The sequence below is a fragment of the Calidris pugnax genome, unplaced genomic scaffold (genome assembly GCF_001431845.1).
Source record: "Calidris pugnax isolate Ruff unplaced genomic scaffold, ASM143184v1 scaffold54, whole genome shotgun sequence".
NCBI classification, from domain to species: domain Eukaryota; kingdom Metazoa; phylum Chordata; class Aves; order Charadriiformes; family Scolopacidae; genus Calidris; species Calidris pugnax.
This window is the reverse complement of record NW_015090864.1, coordinates 1847988-1868638: the sequence shown is the minus strand read 5'-3', so window position 1 is coordinate 1868638 and position 20651 is coordinate 1847988. Positions and strand designations below refer to the sequence as shown.

The 20651-nt window shown below is 43.5% G+C and overlaps 1 protein-coding gene across 1 annotated transcript in view; it reads right to left on the bottom strand.

The window, feature by feature from the left end:
* Window positions 1–20651, bottom strand: part of OBSCN (obscurin, cytoskeletal calmodulin and titin-interacting RhoGEF) — a 201805-nt gene that overhangs the window by 144848 nt on the left and 36306 nt on the right. Inside the window, exons 12-28 of the mRNA XM_014944927.1 lie at window positions 17498–17773; window positions 16113–16388; window positions 14255–14530; window positions 13511–13786; window positions 12758–13033; window positions 12019–12294; window positions 11280–11555; window positions 10527–10802; window positions 9774–10049; window positions 8389–8664; window positions 7281–7556; window positions 5989–6255; window positions 5244–5513; window positions 4746–5009; window positions 4114–4380; window positions 3629–3741; window positions 2978–3131 (exon numbers count right to left, since the gene is read on the bottom strand). Of these exons, the coding sequence (XP_014800413.1) occupies window positions 2978–3131; window positions 3629–3741; window positions 4114–4380; window positions 4746–5009; window positions 5244–5513; window positions 5989–6255; window positions 7281–7556; window positions 8389–8664; window positions 9774–10049; window positions 10527–10802; window positions 11280–11555; window positions 12019–12294; window positions 12758–13033; window positions 13511–13786; window positions 14255–14530; window positions 16113–16388; window positions 17498–17773 (4371 nt within the window). The remainder of the gene's footprint in view (window positions 1–2977; window positions 3132–3628; window positions 3742–4113; window positions 4381–4745; window positions 5010–5243; window positions 5514–5988; window positions 6256–7280; window positions 7557–8388; window positions 8665–9773; window positions 10050–10526; window positions 10803–11279; window positions 11556–12018; window positions 12295–12757; window positions 13034–13510; window positions 13787–14254; window positions 14531–16112; window positions 16389–17497; window positions 17774–20651) is intronic.

The window sequence follows — 20651 nt, the reverse complement described above, 5'->3', positions numbered from 1 at the left end:
GCAAACAAAGGAGGAGGAAAATTCCTCTTAGATTTGGCATACTTGATTCCAGCCTCAAATGCAATGTGAGATATTAAGAGACCTAAGCTCAACAGGTCTCAAAATCATGATGTTCTTCACAAACAGAGGTGCCAGTGACATTCAGAGAGAGGAAGTGGAGTTTTGTATTTTTTTGTCCAAACAGGAGACCTCACAAACACATGAACAAACTCAGCTTTGCAGGGCTGTTATGGCTGAGGACAAAACCCAAGGAAGCCCTCTACGTGGTCACCATTAGAGACATACCTTTGGGGGTGATGGTAACGCTGCTTTTATCATCTCTGGACTCGCAGGAATACTCTCCCTCATCCTCAGCCCGGATCCCTGTTATGGTCAGGGTTCGTTTGACCCCTTCCTCATGAATCTGGAAACGCTTGCTGGGCTTGATCTCAACTCCATTCCTGCGCCACACCACCTTCCCTTTGGCGTGGCTCACGTCGCAGGTCAAAGAGACGCTGCCTCCGATCTCGGCATTAACAGCTTCAAGTTTTTTAGCAAACTTCACTGGGATTTCTGAGAGGCAGAAGATGAAAAAATTATAAGAAAGAGAAAGATAATAAACTTGTTCTAAGAAAATAGTTCTGGAAAACTTTAAAAATAATAATGGTAATTAAATGAAAGGAAAAAACAACCCCAGAATTTGTTTGAGGACCAGGGTAGAGAGAAGCAAACCAGAAAGGTGGAAATTTAGGAAGATTCCTCTGATACAGTATTTTAATATCACTGTCATTCCGTAAAGCAAGAACAGTGTTTTAAAACATGATTGGGTATTGCCTTCCATTTGTTCTCATCTTTTGTGTGATGAGACCGTGTGGTGTTTTAACATCGGAGCCTGTTTTTTCTAAGTATAAAAATCTGTACGGATACATAAGCCACCTTTATCTCTTTTTTGATTGAAGACAGTGAATGCAGTCTGAGAAATCCACGGTGTGATTTCTTTCATCCTGAAGGAGACACTTCAATAGGTCAGATGTATCATGACCTACTAGCAACCACTCTTCTCTAACAACTCCAAAGGGAGCTCAGTGGGTGCACCTCAGGTGCACATCTCTAGTGTGGGTGTCTGAAGAGAAAGGACCAGGGCTTTACTCTGGGACATCACTCCATCATCTCCATCTGTGGACTAACTGCACTTCATCCTTCTTGTCAATTTATAGCCTTAGCCTTGACTAGGCAACAGCACCATCCCAGGAACAGAAGAGGATACCAGACAGGTCCTGTTTCCCCACAGAACTAACTCACAAACCTTTTTATCACTCAACATTCCTCTACATCCTCAGCAGCTTTGTCATGCTGATGAGCAGCCTGGGGAAGAGCTGAGGTTCTTCTCCCCCGAGTGGCCAGCAAAAGACAAAAATTGGGTATTTGGAAGCAGAAGAATTTCGTTGCCCCATAGTGGGGCAGCCACAGTAACTTGCAACAGCAATTTAAGCCTTGAGGTTGGAACAGTTTTAGAGTTTAGACTTCACCTTCATCCTACTGTGAGGGAAACGTAGCTGTTGGGTTGGGACACGGTGTGTGTGCTGTGCTCTCCTTACCTTTCACCTGTACTTTGAATTCCTGCTTGTCGTTCTTTGTCTGGCAAGTGTACACAGCGGTGTCTGTGCTCTCAGCCAGCTTCACCGTCAGGGTCCTGGATGCCCCCTCACTCTTAATCTCATATTTCTTGCTCGCTTTGATTTCTGTTCCATCCTTGAACCACTTTACGGCAGCAGTTTCAGGCGTTACTGAAGTAGTCAGTGTGATGCTTTCATGTTCTTGAACAATGAGAGGCTCTTTCTGGACAACTCTTCATAAAGTTTTTAAAAGAAGTTAAACATATCAATGAAGAAAATTTGCTAAGGAAAACCAAACACAAGCCTATAATCTCTCGTGCCACTATAAACCTGTCTCATTCACATGCTTCTCTGCATGCTCTCCTCTGACACGTTTTTTTGTGTGTCCAGGCTGTATCAGCCACAGGGACCTCAGCCACGTTTTATCAAGGAGATGCCTTTTCTTCAGACTTCCCTGAATTCAGTATAATCCCCTACCTCTGCAACTTATGTCAGAACTGACCCATATTTCTGTGCTACTGCAGCCTTTTCCTTTTGAAAGGAATGGCCTTGGTACACCTTGGATCAGCCCCAGGAGCAGAGCTCAGATGCAAACCAGCCAGCATTCAAACAGAAACCCATCCCAATCACAAAGTCAGGAAGGAAAAGGGGAGCTCAACACAGCAATGGAACAGGACAGATGTTCATGAAGATATTGCTGAACCCAAGTGGCCACAGGAGGACAGCATCCAGTAAGCAATAAGAAAGAGCTGATCTGTCTTTTCAGATGTCCCTCTGGACAATAACATCTGCCAGGGCACAGCAGACCATTCAGTAACTGGCCTTCAGCACTAGCTCATCTCTGGTGCTTCAGAGCCTGGTGACAAAATACATCTGTCGCTTGACCAGTTGCACAGTTCAACGCACAGAAGGAAAAGCTGCCTTGAGCATGAAGGAGAAATGCAGTCAGAAAGCACTTTCCTTAGCATTTACAACGTAAAAACTAGGAAACTTCTTGAGATCATACTCAGGGCTTGTCCAGTCCCTGTTCAGGCAAAGTCCTCCCATAACAGTGGCAGAAGCTAAACCAAACCACGTCACCACCATCCACTGTATCCCTGCTTTGTGTCAGGCTGTCCACTATTTGCCAACTTGTGAATCTAGAAACACCATTTAAATTCCAGAGACCAGAAACCACTTATGATAAATGGAAAACCAAGATAGCACATCTTCCAAAAATACTCCTCTAAGGATAGAGCAAGCACAGGGCAGCTCTGCAAGCACCTTCTCACTAGGAAGAGAAACTTATCCAAAATAAGTAACTGAGAAATACACAAAATGTCCATGAAGTATTTTATGCCAATATGGCAGTAGATGTAATTTCCTACTTCAGTCAAACATACCGTGAACCTTTAGGGTAGCTGATGTCTTGTCTTCAGCTGCTTCACACGTATATGTTCCCTGGTCTTCATATTCACACTTGTGAATAATGAGGCTTCTCTTGTTTCCTTGGGAAATAATCCCCACTGTCTTACTTTGCCGGAGCTCTTTCCCATCCTAGAAGAGAAATGGCCAAACCAGGTCATCATCAACTCTTCCACATCTGCAGCGAGCGAAACAAACAGTCAGGTGTTTAATTCATCCATCTCATTGGACTTAATGGAACTGTGCTTACTGGAACATCTGCTGAAACTTAAGCCCAGTGGAAAGCTGACAAGAAGTAGGAAAGGCTGAAGAAGACGCATAATTATTGGTTGACTTTAGACACCTATTTGAAGGCTTAAAGCACTGTACAGGGTTGGCAATAAACCCCTTCAGACATTACCTTGAAGAAATGCCGTTATCCTTTTTTAAGGGAAGTATCGGCTGAGCCCCAGAGAAGGTTCATGAAATGCCTGAGCAGATCCCCAATATGGTCAAGTAAAAGAACATAAGCAAAAAGGAGCTACATAGTAAAGGTTCAGACTCACATCCCCTGGAAGTGAAATTAAAGGCTCTCATTCCCTTTCAGAGAAGTCAGAAATTAAGATAGCGCTATCCATTAAGTGCTGTACCTTGAACCACTTAACATCCACATTGGGCCTGGACAGCTCACACTCGAATGTGACCTTTTCTTTCTGTGTTACATTGATGTCTACCAAAGGCTTGCTGATTTTCACAGGCAATTCTGCAAAAAAAAGAATAAAAAAAGAAAAAAAAAAAGAGAGAGAGAAAGTCCAGTTAGTGGGGAATTAGGTCTCCAGGACCATCTGGCACAAGCAATAATGACTAGGCAGAGCCTGGCTTCCATGCTTAGCAAAACTTGTGACAACAAAATTGTATTCTTTTGAGCACATTATCATGATTTGTTCTGTGGACAATGATGTTAAAATAATCCTGTTGACATTAGAAGGACACGTTACTGATGACGGTCCAGTGCTTAACATCCCTCAGAGTTACAAGGAAAGCTTGTTGCACTGCTAGAAGCTCACTCTCTGGGTCAGGAGAAGACAACCATGTCCCACACCAACCAGGGCCTGAGACTTCTGGGCTTTTGTACCTGTCACTGTGAGCTTCCCTGATGAATGAATTCCCTCTGCTTTGAAGGAGACGAGTCCTGCATCTTCAAGAGTCACCGAAGAAAGAGTCAGTGAATGTTTCTTGCCCAGGACACCAATATTGATATTCGGTGCAGGCTTCAGCCGAATGCCATCCTTCTGCCAGGTCCCTTCCACGTCCTCATGAGATACTTCCACCTCAAAGGTGACGGTTCCTTTCTCAGAGACTTCAAGGGGCTGAAGACCTTTCACCAGCTTGATCTGCCTCACTGAAAAAACAATAAGGACAAGTTGGAGATCTCACACCAACAGCTGTGAAACAGCCTGAGGACTTCCAAAATAGATTATTTCCCTATTCCTCATGCAGGTACTTGCCAATTAATTGATACATACATACATACATAATTGATACATACATACATACATACATAATTGATACATACAACAACCACTTTTGCAGGAAACAAAAACTTTTCAGTTGGGACAAATAAGTCAGCCAGGCATTGCAGAAAAAGGGGAAATTGTCCCCATGGCAAGTGGAGGTGGAAGTGGCCATTATGATAATGGCAGAGACAACAATCCACCTTCAAACCCTGCCCAAGGTATTTATAGGACTGGAGATCATTCAACTTACTTTCCACATTGATCTTGGCTTGGGTCTTGTCATCAGGACTCTCACAGCAGTAGAAGCCCCTGTCCGCAAAGGAGATGTCTTTAACCACCAAAGTATGCTTTGTTCCCTCAGCTTTGATCTCTATTTTTTCACTGGGCTTCAATACGATGCTGTTCCTCATCCATTTCACCTCTGCAGGCTTGGTCAGTTCTACCTCCAAGGTCACTGTGTCCCTCTCTTCAACTGTTCTGGGTTCCAGTTTCTTCTTGAATGAGATTGAGGCCTCTGCCAAAGGAGAAAAAATGTTAGTAAGAATGTAGAGAATCTGGAAAACAGGCTTTCAGAGAGCATTTAAATGGTCACTCATGGATCTCCAAGTCCCAGTGCATTCTGGGCACCTGTATTTAATGATGAGAAAGCAGGATTTCCCTACTGCTAGGAGTCAAAGCACAGCCACATGAAACAACATGGGTCATAGCATCAGTGGCAGCCTATCCAAGGGGTTTTACTGCTTCTTACCTCTGACTCTGAGATTGGCTGTGCTTTCTACACCCTCAGCATTGGCAGAGATTTCAGCTGCATCTTCCAGCGTCAGATCAGTGATGGTGAGGCTGTGGTTGTTGTCCTTCTGCGAGATCACATACTTCTTGCTGGCTTCAATCTTGACACCATTCCTGAGCCAAGTGACCACAGCATCTCTGGGAGAGACGGTGCACTTGAACACAGCCTCTTTTCCCTCCTCAGAGACCACGCTGTTGAGACTCATAGTGAATTTCACCACTCTGGGAGCTGATGGATAGAAATAAAACACTTAGGAGCATGTTTTCTGAGACATGGCATGAGTACCTCCAAAGAGCCAAAAGATGCATCGATTTTATCAGAAACATCAATTTTTATTACTTACAATAAGTGATCACAATAACGGATCATTGTATTTCCCATCTCTAAGTTTTGTACATAAAGATGCCAGAAGAGCGAAGCAAACAAAGGAGGAGGAAAATTCCTCTTAGATTTGGCATACTTGATTCCAGCCTCAAATGCAATGTGAGATATTAAGAGACCTAAGCTCAACAGGTCTCAAAATCATGATGTTCTTCACAAACAGAGGTGCCAGTGACATTCAGAGAGAGGAAGTGGAGTTTTGTATTTTTTTGTCCAAACAGGAGACCTCACAAACACATGAACAAACTCAGCTTTGCAGGGCTGTTATGGCTGAGGACAAAACCCAAGGAAGCCCTCTACGTGGTCACCATTAGAGACATACCTTTGGGGGTGATGGTAACGCTGCTTTTATCATCTCTGGACTCGCAGGAATACTCTCCCTCATCCTCAGCCCGGATCCCTGTTATGGTCAGGGTTCGTTTGACCCCTTCCTCATGAATCTGGAAACGCTTGCTGGGCTTGATCTCAACTCCATTCCTGCGCCACACCACCTTCCCTTTGGCGTGGCTCACGTCGCAGGTCAAAGAGACGCTGCCTCCGATCTCGGCATTAACAGCTTCAAGTTTTTTAGCAAACTTCACTGGGATTTCTGAGAGGCAGAAGATGAAAAAATTATAAGAAAGAGAAAGATAATAAACTTGTTCTAAGAAAATAGTTCTGGAAAACTTTAAAAATAATAATGGTAATTAAATGAAAGGAAAAAACAACCCCAGAATTTGTTTGAGGACCAGGGTAGAGAGAAGCAAACCAGAAAGGTGGAAATTTAGGAAGATTCCTCTGATACAGTATTTTAATATCACTGTCATTCCGTAAAGCAAGAACAGTGTTTTAAAACATGATTGGGTATTGCCTTCCATTTGTTCTCATCTTTTGTGTGATGAGACCGTGTGGTGTTTTAACATCGGAGCCTGTTTTTTCTAAGTATAAAAATCTGTACGGATACATAAGCCACCTTTATCTCTTTTTTGATTGAAGACAGTGAATGCAGTCTGAGAAATCCACGGTGTGATTTCTTTCATCCTGAAGGAGACACTTCAATAGGTCAGATGTATCATGACCTACTAGCAACCACTCTTCTCTAACAACTCCAAAGGGAGCTCAGTGGGTGCACCTCAGGTGCACATCTCTAGTGTGGGTGTCTGAAGAGAAAGGACCAGGGCTTTACTCTGGGACATCACTCCATCATCTCCATCTGTGGACTAACTGCACTTCATCCTTCTTGTCAATTTATAGCCTTAGCCTTGACTAGGCAACAGCACCATCCCAGGAACAGAAGAGGATACCAGACAGGTCCTGTTTCCCCACAGAACTAACTCACAAACCTTTTTATCACTCAACATTCCTCTACATCCTCAGCAGCTTTGTCATGCTGATGAGCAGCCTGGGGAAGAGCTGAGGTTCTTCTCCCCCGAGTGGCCAGCAAAAGACAAAAATTGGGTATTCGGAAGCAGAAGAATTTCGTTGCCCCATAGTGGGGCAGCCACAGTAACTTGCAACAGCAATTTAAGCCTTGAGGTTGGAACAGTTTTAGAGTTTAGACTTCACCTTCATCCTACTGTGAGGGAAACGTAGCTGTTGGGTTGGGACACGGTGTGTGTGCTGCGCTCTGCTCACCTTTCACCTGTACTTTGAATTCCTGCTTGTCGTTCTTTGTCTGGCAAGTGTACACAGCGGTGTCTGTGCTCTCAGCCAGCTTCACCGTCAGGGTCCTGGATGCCCCCTCACTCTTAATCTCATATTTCTTGCTCGCTTTGATTTCTGTTCCATCCTTGAACCACTTTACGGCAGCAGTTTCAGGCGTTACTGAAGTAGTCAGTGTGATGCTTTCATGTTCTTGAACAATGAGAGGCTCTTTCTGGACAACTTTCTTTTCAAATTTAGCCTCTGGTTCTAGAAAAGACATTAAAATAGGCAAACTAATAATAATCAAATCCCTTAACACAGCAACTTTCTATTGCTCTCGCTTCATGACTCATATCACCAGCTCATCCATAATCTGCAATGACCCAGGGAATGTGGCTGAATATTTGTGCCTGGTGTAATCTTTTGCTGAGCAGGAAGAATGAACATGATCTGTCAGGTAACCCAGAACTTCTGCTTAGAGGAGAAGCAAAGGAAAGAAAATGCAAATATATATTAGGTGCTGCCCACAAAAAAAAAAAACACCCACTCATTTTTAGAAGTAAAATTACCTGTATAATTCTTTCCTCTCCCATTTTTAGGATTTTAGATGAAATTAAGAAGAAATGTTAGTACAGTAAACCTTTTTTCTTTTTTCTGTTACCTTTTTTCTTTTTTCTGTTTCCTTTTTTCTTTTGTTTGCTCTACTACCTCCCCCTTGGCCTTTTCTCTATCTTGTACAGCACTTTGCCCCAAAACTGCCCAGCTTTTCTTAGCGACCGTTCTCCACAGCTCTACTGATGCTTTTCAAGTCTTCCCACCTCTACTTTCAGCTCCCCACCACTGAAACAGGTTGGTTGATGGGGTGTGCGAAAGAGATAAGCAAAAAAACTACACAGCATTTCCCTAGCCAAAAAAACTCTTCAGCCAGACTTCCCACCTCTACTCTGCTAGATTAAAAAGGCCAAATTAATGTGTGATGTGGTTCACTGACGTTTCTCCAGGGGAAATAGTAGCTGCACAATGGCCACTGGGTAGGGAGTATCCAGCTTTCCTCTAAGCCACACAGATTCCTCTTTAGATCCTCAAAATGAGTACTCACCAGTGGGTTCCAACTTGAAGGTCAGCTTCTGGCCTGCAGCCTCACAGGTGTATTCTCCAGCATCTTTCTTCTCCAGCTGCTCTATAACCAGGCGCCGGGTTTTGCCCACAGTTTCTATTTTGAATTTTCTAGAGGAAACGAGGAGTCTTCCATCCTTGTACCATTTCACTTCGGTTGCGTCCTGTGCTACCTCACAGCTGAGGGTGGCACTTTCTGTCAGGACAGCGTTCACCTCCTTCTGGACTTTTTCCTGGTTTATAAATGCAGGTTTGGGCTCTGAATGCAGAAAAGGAAGAAAATATGGATTGAGGGATTAAAAGGAGATCAGTCTTACAGGCTTCTCTGCAGACGTTTGGAAAATATTTAGGTTGCCACTTGCCAAAACTGATTGCCTTCACTGGGCAATATCTACCTTTCTGTGTGATCGAATCACAATTTGGAAACTAGGGAAGCAAGAGCCTAGGAATGGAGAGGACCACGAAGTTCCTTGACATCAGTGTTACGGTTGCAAGCCACCATGCAAAAAACATTTAATTCTGATCTTCTCCTGCATTTCACCAGAAGCTCACAAATTCCTTTTACTTAGGACCTATAGTGAAACGTGAAGGTCATGTGAAGGTCACAAATATAACACTATGGGCTTCTGGGTCTCTTCCACTGTCACAAACATGACTTTCAAAGGGACAAAGGAATTACAATCTCCCTCTAGTGCTCAGGGAGGCCAGAATCATGGCTGGCAAGGTACGCAAGGCTTTTTGCAGAGCCAACACTCCCTTCAGAACATGCTTAAAGTTCATTGGGCACCTTGTGAATCCTGTTCCAAAAGACTGATTGCTGGGAATCTTTCCTGGCAAAGGGACATTTAGCACCTGGCAAAAGAGTTAAGGCATCTCAGAAGGCTGAGATGGCAAACATGCAACAGCACAAATTCAGAAAAAGGGCTGAGTTTTCAACCTATCTTGATGAGTGTCAATGCCAAAATTGTAAATGTCAAAGCATTTTCCAGCCTCTTGATTTTCAGAAATGGGATTGTAAGTCTAAAAACAAATGGGTTTTTGAATGGCTCCTTCCTTTCAAGAGGTTCAGCGCACAACAATTAACCTTTGGGATCCCAGAAACAGGAGGTATCTGAATAATATATTGATAATTATTTTTATTATATTTATATCTGCAATATTATATCCACAGAATAAAAATGAGATGGGTCTTTGTGCTGTGCTAGAGCCAAATATTCCCATTTCTACAAGTCCAGGCAAGCAGATACAGAAAATCAGGTGAACTCTACAGGATGCAACAAAGCCAGACTATTACAACAGAGTCTTTCTATAACAGTTATTAAAAATATTACTTTATGATATTCTACTGTAAGTCAAGAGGTGTCTCACCTGTGACATCAATCTTGAAGGTCAGTTTCTGGCCAGCAGCCTCACAGGTGTACTCCCCAGCATCCTTCTTCTCCACCTGACCCACCACCAGCCGACGCGATTTGCCCTCCGACTCCACCTTGAACTTCTTGCTCGAGGTGATCAGCTTCCCCTCCTTGAACCATTTGACATCGGTCTTCTCCTGGGCCACCTCACAGCTCAGTGTGACATTTTCTGATAGTGCAGCTTTCACCTCTTTCTGCACCTTTTCCTTGTTGGTAAACACAACTTCTGGCTCTGTAAAGAAGGAGAATTTTAGAATGCCTCCAAAATATGACATTACCCAATCCCCTTATCATGGCGTACAGGTAACACACAAAACCAAGTCTTTGACTTGACAATACACATCTAAATCTACTGGTAGAACATTCAACCAGCTTTGTGGTGAATTTTTGTGGTTTGTTTTGGGTTTTGCATGCAGACCTTAGGCAAATCCTACCAGTCTTCACCATGACTCTGCTCTGAAATTCACTGAGAAGCAGAGGCATTACTAAGTTTGTTCTGGTTGCACCAACGTGTGAAGATGGACATGTGGAACCACTACTTTCCTATTTGTGGGCCTGTTCTTACAGAGGTGGGTGTCTCCCAAAGTTTTTCAAGGATGCAGCTCCCTGTTTTCAGGGGTTTATAATGTTTTACATAAATGATATAACAATATTCATTTTTCCAGATATTCCAGAAATAGGAATGCTGGGAGAAAGAATCTTCTCTCACCTGTGACATCAATCTTGAAGGTCAGTTTCTGGCCAGCAGCCTCACAGGTGTACTCCCCAGCATCTTTCTTCTCCACCTGACCCACCACCAGCTGACGAGATTTGCCCTCTGACTCCACCTTGAACTTCTTGCTCGAGGTGATCAGTTTGCCCTCCTTGTACCATTTCACATCGGTCTTCTCCTGGGCCACCTCGCAGCTCAGTGTGACGTTTTCTGATAGTGCAGCTTTCACTTCTTTCTGCACCTTTTCCTTGTTGGTAAACACAACTTCTGGCTCTGTAAAGTAAGAGAATTTTAGAATGTCTCCAAAATATGATGTTACCCAATCCCCTTATCATGGCGTACAGGTAACACACAAAACCAAGCCACTGACTTGACAATACACATCTAAATCTACTGGTAGAACATTCAACCAGCTTTGTGGTGAGTTTTTGTGGTTTGTTTTGGGTTTTGCATGCAGACCTTAGGCAAATCCTACCAGTCTTCCCCATGACTCTGCTCTGAAATTCACTGAGAAGCAGAGGCATTACTAAGTTTGTTCTGGTTGCACCAACGTGTGAAGATGGAGATGTGGAACCACTACTTTCCTATTTGTGGGCCTGTTCCTACAGAGGTGGGTGTCTCCCAAAGTTTTTCAAGGATGCAGCTCCCTGTTTTCAGGGGTTTATAATGTTTTACATAAATGATATAACAATATTCATTTTTCCAGATATTCCAGAAATAGGAATGCTGGGAGAAAGAATCTTCTCTCACCTGTGACATCAATCTTGAAGGTCAGTTTCTGGCCAGCAGCCTCACAGGTGTACTCCCCAGCATCTTTCTTCTCCACCTGACCCACCACCAGCTGACGAGATTTGCCCTCTGACTCCACCTTGAACTTCTTGCTCGAGGTGATCAGTTTGCCCTCCTTGTACCATTTCACATCGGTCTTCTCCTGGGCCACCTCGCAGCTCAGTGTGACGTTTTCTGATAGTGCAGCTTTCACTTCTTTCTGCACCTTTTCCTTGTTGGTAAACACAACTTCTGGCTCTGTAAAGTAAGAGAATTTCAGAGGGTCTCCAAGGTATGGTGTTACCCAATTCCCTTATCATGGCTTATAGGTAACACACAAAACCAAGTCTTTGACTTGACAATACACATCTAAATCTACTGGTAGAACATTCAACCAGCTTTGTGGTGAATTTTTGTGGTTTGTTTTGGGTTTTGCATGCAGACTGTAGGCAAACCCTACCACTGGGGTTCTGAAATTCACTGAGAAGCAGAGCCATTGTTGAGTTGTTCTGGTTGCACCAACATGTGAGGATGGAGATGTGGAATCTCTACTTTCCTATTTGTGGCCCTGTTCCTACAGTGATAGTGACTCCCAAAGTTTTTCAAGGATGCAGCTCCCTGTTTTCGGGGGTTTATAATGTTTTACATGAAATACATAATAATATTCATTTTGCTAGATATTCCAGAAATAAAAATGCTGGGATAAAGAATCTTCTCTCACCTGTGACATCAATCTTGAAGGTCAGTTTCTGGCCAGCAGCCTCACAGGTGTACTCCCCAGCATCCTTCTTCTCCACCTGACCCACCACCAGCCGACGCGATTTGCCCTCCGACTCCACCTTGAACTTCTTGCTCGAGGTGATCAGTTTGCCCTCCTTGTACCATTTCACATCGGTCTTCTCCTGGGCCACCTCGCAGCTCAGTGTGACGTTTTCTGATAGTGCAGCTTTCACTTCTTTCTGCACCTTTTCCTTGTTGGTAAACACAACTTCTGGCTCTGTAAAGTAAGAGAATTTCAGAGGGTCTCCAAGGTATGGTGTTACCCAATTCCCTTATCATGGCTTATAGGTAACACACAAAACCAAGCCACTGACTTGACAATACACATCTAAATCTACTGGTAGAACATTAAACCTGCTTTGTGGTGAGTTTTTGTGGTTTGTTTTGGGTTTTGCATGCAAACTGTAGGCAAACCCTACCACTGGGGATCTGAAATTCACTGAGAAGCAGAGGCATTGCTGAGTTGTTCTAGTTGCACCAACATGTGAGGATGGAGATGTGGAATCACTACTTTCCTATTTGTGGCCCTGTTCCTACAGTGATAGTGACTCCCAAAGTTTTTCAAGGATGCAGCTCCCTGTTTTCGGGGGTTTATAATGTTTTACATGAAATACATAATAATATTCATTTTGCTAGATATTCCAGAAATAAAAATGCTGGGATAAAGAATCTTCTCTCACCTGTGACATCAATCTTGAAGGTCAGTTTCTGGCCAGCAGCCTCACAGGTGTACTCCCCAGCATCCTTCTTCTCCACCTGACCCACCACCAGCCGACGAGATTTGCCCTCCGACTCCACCTTGAACTTCTTGCTCGAGGTGATCAGTTTCCCCTCCTTGAACCATTTGACATCGGTCTTCTCCTGGGCCACCTCACAGCTCAGTGTGACATTTTCTGATAGTGCAGCTTTCACCTCTTTCTGCACCTTTTCCTTGTTGGTAAACACAACTTCTGGCTCTGTAAAGAAGGAGAATTTTAGAATGCCTCCAAAATATGACATTACCCAATCCCCTTATCATGGCGTACAGGTAACACACAAAACCAAGTCTTTGACTTGACAATACACATCTAAATCTACTGGTAGAACATTCAACCAGCTTTGTGGTGAATTTTTGTGGTTTGTTTTGGGTTTTGCATGCAGACCTTAGGCAAATCCTACCAGTCTTCACCATGACTCTGCTCTGAAATTCACTGAGAAGCAGAGGCATTACTAAGTTTGTTCTGGTTGCACCAACGTGTGAAGATGGACATGTGGAACCACTACTTTCCTATTTGTGGGCCTGTTCTTACAGAGGTGGGTGTCTCCCAAAGTTTTTCAAGGATGCAGCTCCCTGTTTTCAGGGGTTTATAATGTTTTACATAAATGATATAACAATATTCATTTTTCCAGATATTCCAGAAATAGGAATGCTGGGAGAAAGAATCTTCTCTCACCTGGGACATCAATCTTGAAGGTCAGTTTCTGGCCAGCAGCCTCACAGGTGTACTCCCCAGCATCTTTCTTCTCCACCTGACCCACCACCAGCCGACGCGATTTGCCCTCCGACTCCACCTTGAACTTCTTGCTTGAGGTGATCAGTTTGCCCTCCTTGTACCATTTGACATCGGTCTTCTCCTGGGCCACCTCACAGCTCAGCGTGGCGTTTTCTGATAGTGCAGCTTTTACCTCTTTCTGCACCTTTTCCTTGTTGGTAAACACAACTTCTGGCTCTGTAAAGTAAGAGAATTTTAGAATGTCTCCAAAATATGATGTTACCCAATCCCCTTATCATGGCGTACAGGTAACACACAAAACCAAGCCACTGACTTGACAATACACATCTAAATCTACTGGTAGAACATTCAACCAGCTTTGTGGTGAGTTTTTGTGGTTTGTTTTGGGTTTTGCATGCAAACTGTAGGCAAACCCTACCACTGGGGATCTGAAATTCACTGAGAAGCAGAGGCATTGCTGAGTTGTTCTAGTTGCACCAACATGTGAGGATGGAGATGTGGAATCACTACTTTCCTATTTGTGGCCCTGTTCCTACAGAGGTGTGCGGGTAAATTCCAAAGTTTTTCAAGGACGCAGCTCCCTGTTTTCGGGGGTTTAAAATGTTTTACATGAAATACATAATAATATTCATTTTGCTAGATATTCCAGAAATAAAAATGCTGGGATAAAGAATCTTCTCTCACCTGTGACATCAATCTTGAAGGTCAGTTTCTGGCCAGCAGCCTCACAGGTGTACTCCCCAGCATCTTTCTTCTCCACCTGACCCACCACCAGCCGACGAGATTTGCCCTCCGACTCCACCTTGAACTTCTTGCTCGAGGTGATCAGTTTGCCCTCCTTGTACCATTTCACATCGGTCTTCTCCTGGGCCACCTCGCAGCTCAGCGTGACATTTTCTGACAGTGCAGCTTTCACCTCTTTCTGCACCTTTTCCTTGTTGGTAAACACAACTTCTGGTTCTGTAAAGAAGGAGAATTTTAGAATGTCTGCAAAATGTGACATTACCCAATCCCCTTATCATGACTTACAGGTAACACACAAAACCAAGCCTCTGACTCAACAATACACATCTAAAGCTACTGGTAGAACTCAACCAGCTTTGTGGTGAATTTTTGTTGTTTGTTTTGGGTTTTGCACGCAGACCTTAGGTAATGCCTACCAGTCTTCACCATGACCCTGCTCTGAAATTCACTGAGAAGCAGTGGCATTACTAAGTTTGTTCTGGTTGCGCCAACATGTGAGGATGGAGATGTGCAAGCAGTACTTTCCTTTCCATATCCCTGTTCCTACAGAGATGGGTAAATTCCAAAGTTTTTCAAGGATGCAGCTCCCTGTTTTCAGGGGTTTATAATGTTTTACATAAAAGATATAATAATATTCATTTTTCTAGACATTCCAGAAATAGGAATGCTGGGAGAAAGAATCTTCTCTCACCCGTGACATCAGAGCCAGGTCACCTCAATGATGTTCTCCAAAAATTTGAAGCGTAAGAGGAAAAATTCATATGAAGCAATATTCATTATTCTAAATAATCTAGAAGTAGGAAAGCTGGGAGAAAGAATCTTCTCTTACCTGGGACATCAATCTTGAAGGTCAGTTTCTGGCCACCAGCCTCACAGGTGTACTCCCCAGCATCTTTCTTCTCCACCTGACCCACCACCAGCCGACGAGATTTGCCCTCTGACTCCACCTTGAACTTCTTGCTCGAGGTGATCAGTTTGCCCTCCTTGTACCATTTCACATCAGTCTTCTCCTGGGCCACCTCGCAGCTCAGTGTGACATTTTCTGACAGCGCAGCTTTTACCTCCTTCTGCACCTTCTCCTTATTTGTAAACACAATTTCTGGTTCTGAAAAGAGAGAGTGACCCACCACCAGCCGACGCGATTTGCCCTCCGACTCCACCTTGAACTTCTTGCTTGAGGTGATCAGTTTGCCCTCCTTGTACCATTTGACATCGGTCTTCTCCCGGGCCACCTCGCAGCTCAGTGTGACATTTTCTGACAGCGCAGCTTTTACCTCCTTCTGCACCTTTTCCTTGTTGGTAAACACAACTTCTGGCTCTGTAAAGTAAGAGAATTTCAGAGTGTCTCCAAGGTATGATATTACCCAATCCCCTTATCATGGTTTACAGGCAACACTCAAAACCAAGCCTCTAACTCAACAATACATATCTAAATCTATTGGTAGAACATTCAAACTGCTTTGTGGTGAAGTTCTGGGTTTTGTTTTGGGTTTTACATGCAGACCTTTTGCAGACACCCTACCACTCTTCACCATGACCCTGCTCTGAAACTCACTGTGAAGCAGCTACATTGCTGGGTTGTTCTGGTTGCACCAACATGTGAGGATGGAGATGTGCAAGCAGTACTTTCCTTTCCATATCCCTGTTCCTACAGAGATGGGTAAATTCCAAAGTTTTTCAAGGAAGCGACTCCCTGTTTTCAGGGGTTTATAATGTTTTACATAAAAGATATATCATACTATTAATTTTTCTAAGTACTCCAGAAACATGAAGTCTGGGCCACAGAATCTTCTCTCACCTGTGACATCAATCTTGAAGGTCAGTTTCTGGCCAGCAGCCTCACAGGTGTACTCCCCAGCATCCTTCTTCTCCACCCGACCCACCACCAGCCGACGAGATTTGCCCTCCGACTCCACCTTGAACTTCTTGCTCGAGGTGACCAGTTTGCCCTCCTTGTACCATTTGACATCGGTCTTCTCCTGGGCCACCTCGCACCTCAGTGTGGCATTTTCTGATAGTGCAGCTTTCACCTCCTTCTGCACCTTCTCCTTGTTGACAAATGCATCTTCTGCCTCTGGAATTAAGGGTACAGGGGCAAATTTAGAAAATTAATCTTTCAAACATACTCTTCTCAAGCGCACATATTAGTCTTTGGATTGTGGTGCTCAGAATAGATTTCCCATTCCCATTCTCTGCCAACACTCTCAACTGAATTTTAACTTTTAAATAACATCAAGTGCTGGTGAAGAACTCCTTTACTGGTAGTCCAAGATCACTTAGATGCCCCCAAAGCATGTTTCCTTTCCATCACTATCATTCTCCAATATCTACATAAAAAAAGTTCACATATCCCAATGTCCAGTGGATGCAGTCTCTTAGAAGTCTGTTTGCTGTAAGAGGACAAGCATTAAATAGCTCAAACAACACCAGAACTGCAACCTGCTTTGCCAGCAAAAGCAAATCTATTCTTGGTAAATAAACTCCATGTGCCTATTCTGTGTCTATAAATTTATTTCCCAAATGTTCCAAATGTGTGTCGTCCCAGAGCTGTGTTTCTCCAACAAATTAAAAGTATCCAACCCCCACTGTATTTCCTTAGCACTGCACCCTGCCAGAATCAAAAGCAATCTAATATATGAACTCCTCAATTTGCTTTAAATTTATCAAGATCCAAACGAGGGATATCTAAGATAAATCCTGTCTTTGCTAATGTCATTGTGAAGAGACCTGGTTTCTTCAGGTACTGCTTCTGACACTGGTTCTAGTATTTCCTTTCAGTTGGCAGAGGCCATAATGAAAAGGTTTCCTGCATAATCAAGAGATGCTTTATTTAAGGAAGGAGCATTTGCAAGAGAATGCTTGTGCTCAGATTTTCTGAGTCCTTTAACTTGTCCTGCAATTACTGAGCTCTCATTTTGCTATCAATGCATCTCCGCCACATATCCAGGGAAATTCCCCAATAACCTTCAGCCTGCCCTGGTCTTGAGCTATGGAAATCCACAACATTCTTATTTTTCAAAGGGAGACAGATCTAATAGTTTGAACACAACTGCATGAGTAAACCAGCAGAATTTAAATGGGGGCTCCATCCCTGCCTCCTGAGATGGAATTTGCCAAGCCACCGAACTTTTCTCTCCTTCAATTTTTTCAGGATGTAAACGGAGATAGAGCAAATTCACTTACCTGTGACATCAATCTTGAAGGTCAGTTTCTGGCCAGCAGCCTCACAGGTGTATTCCCCAGCATCCTTCTTCTCCACCTGACCCACCACCAGCCGACGCGATTTGCCCTCTGACTCCACCTTGAACTTCTTGCTCGAGGTGATCAGTTTGCCCTCCTTGTACCATTTCACATCGGTCTTCTCCTGGGCCACCTCGCAGCTCAGCGTGGCGTTTTCTGATAGTGCAGCTTTCACCTCTTTCTGCACCTTTTCCTTGTTGACAAAAGCATCTTCTGCCTCTGAAATAGGGAAATATTAAGGAAAAAAAAAAAAAGCATAAGATATAAAGAGCTTTCAACAAGAAGATATTACATGTATTCTGTGTAGGTGCTCTACAAGATCATTTCTTGTAAGTAACATTGCTTTGCAGTTCTTTCTGTCACATAGACTGTTGCACCCTCAAAATACAATCCATATAACACCTGTGACTAGTCTTCACAGACAGCCCCAGCGCCTCATTTTCACATTTCTTATAACGGAGATAAAAATAAATTTCTCCCTTTGTGATGTTTCTACACCTCACATTTAGAACTAACCAAATATACCACAATTATGAGTTGCCACCTCAATTATCACATTATTTACAGGAGTTTGTCAACATCTTGGTATTTTAGATTAAGACTGGGTGTTCAGAAAATACTTTGTAACTCAATCCCAAAGAAATGACAAAGATACACTTCTTAATATGGAAAAGTACTTGGCCTATATTATACATAAAACTGAGCTATAAAATTTGAAATACACTTTTTTTCCCCTCAGAAATCTCTAATTTTTCATAAAACTGGCCATAAGGTATCTTCCCCTAACAAAAGCAACAAGAATGAAGCCTTGAAAGCCATTTCCTTCCACAGAACCACTTAGAACTTCCTTCTCAACAAATGAAGTTGGCATCAAAAGGATATTCAGTCTAATTAGTAATTAGTTATCTGCATTGAAAGCTTAAATTGTCAGCTTGCTAAGTAGGACTGACTGATAAATGGCATCTTTTACCAATTACTTTAATGATTGTTTTACCTGATTCTCCTTTTACCAACAGCTGGTGTGGTCACTGCTAGCTTCTATAATAACATACATTTGAGATGTGGGAGGACAGATAGACCCTAAATAAATGGGCTTCCACTTTTTTCCCACTGATTTACCTTAAGAAATAACCACACAAGAACTGTAAAATATTTCTGGTATGCCTACAGGATTGACATCACATAGCAAGAACCCCCCAGCGTTTAGCACAGGCTGCCTTTGCCTGTTTGGGTCCCAAAACTTGAGCTTTGAAGTCCACAATTTCACTGTTACAGAGGCACAACCTCCAAATATAAACACTGGACTAGCAAGTGTATGGGCTCACCATCACCCTTCAGTTGCAGCACAAGCATGAAAGATAATTCTTTCAACCAGCTTCAGGCATAGGGGTTCCTGGTTAATGTGACCTGGGAGGTCATGGTGAACCCCTTCACACAGCCACATAATGGCAGGGGTTGGAAGGGACCTTCAGAGGTCATCTCCTTCAACCTCCCTGCCAAAGCAGGGACACCCAGAGCAGGCTGGATAGGAACGCATCCAGGTGGGTTTTGAATATTTCCGGAGAACGAGATTGCCACACACTCTCTGGGCAACCTGTTCCAGTTCTCTGGCAGCCTCAAAATAAAGAGGTTTTTCCTTATGTTGAGATAGAATTTCCTGTGTTCCAGTTTGTGTCCATTGCCCTTTGTCTGGTCACTGGGCACCACTGAGAAAAGTCTGCCCCATCCTCTTGACACCTGCCTTTAGATATTGATAAGCATTGCTGAGCTCCCCTCTCAAGTATTCTCCAGGCTGAACAGCCTCAGGTTTCCCAGCCTTTCCTTATCAGAGAGATGGTCCATTCCCTTGATCATCTTTGTAGCCCTCTGTTGGGCTGTCCGGCAGTTCCCTGTCTTTCTTGAACTGGGGAGCCCAGAACTGGACAGAGTACTCCAGATGTGGCCCACCAGGGGAGAGCAGAGGGGAAGGATGACCTCCCTCAACCTGCTGGCCATGCTCTTTTTAATACACCCCAGGAGACCATTGGCCTTCTTGGCTACAAGGGCACATTCAACTTCCATAAGCCATGCTACTGCCTTCCTCCCCCCAGTCACTTCTCTGCAGCCTCCTAATGCCATCCTTTACTCCTCCTTGATAACTTTCTCCTCTGCATACCATCTCTGTCCTGTCTGTACTCTGAGTGGCAACAGCTGCCTGGGAGGACAAGGAGGAGGGGCGAGTTCAGGTCAAGTTCCTTCACTGCTGATCATGGCACTACATGCAATCCTGGGATCCACACCATAGGCTTCCCATCAATATCACACAGTCCAGGAAAGAGAGAGGTCCTACAGGGAGCAAGCCAAAGCAGGAACCCAGCTTACACGCTCTAAATTTGAGCTCCTCTATTTATATTGAGACTAGAAGGTATGTAAGGAGGTGTCATTGTCATCAAGGTGTCATTAACAAGGCAGCGTACATGGCCCATGCTGAGTGATGCAAAACTCCTCAAAAGCACACATCAACCCATTTGCAGATTAAGCAGCAATTTGGGGTCTAAAAGAGCTTAAACACATGCCATGGTTTGCATTCAAAAGTGGTTGCCAAAATTTTAACTTCCATCTACAGCTTGGATCATGAATATGAAGGGTGCTCTAAAAAAATGAGTTACAAACCAGTTTGTGTAAATGGGTGCTGTATTTAGAATTTCAAGTTCGGAGGGCAGGAATATCCCAGGTGCTCGCTTGTCCTCAGCATTCTTGACATTTAATATTAAACATTTTTATAGTAATAGGAAATGGGACCAAACCTCTTAATCAGCCTATGAAGTGATTTACATTGGCCAGGATAGGAAATGGGACCAAACCTCTTAATCAGCTTATGAAGATTTACATTGGCCAGTAATTTGTCTTCAAAATTTATTTTAAAGTTAAACTATCATCCAGATGACATTTCCAATCTCAGCTGCAGTTGGTTAGTGATGTCCCATTCAAACTGGGGAAAACCATTGTCAGGACAGAGAGCTTTGGTCCACTGCAAATAAGGATTTGACTGTATACCATGAATCTTGAAATAACGAGATTGCAGAATCAGCTCAGTTGGCTGCAAGTCTGGCTCAGT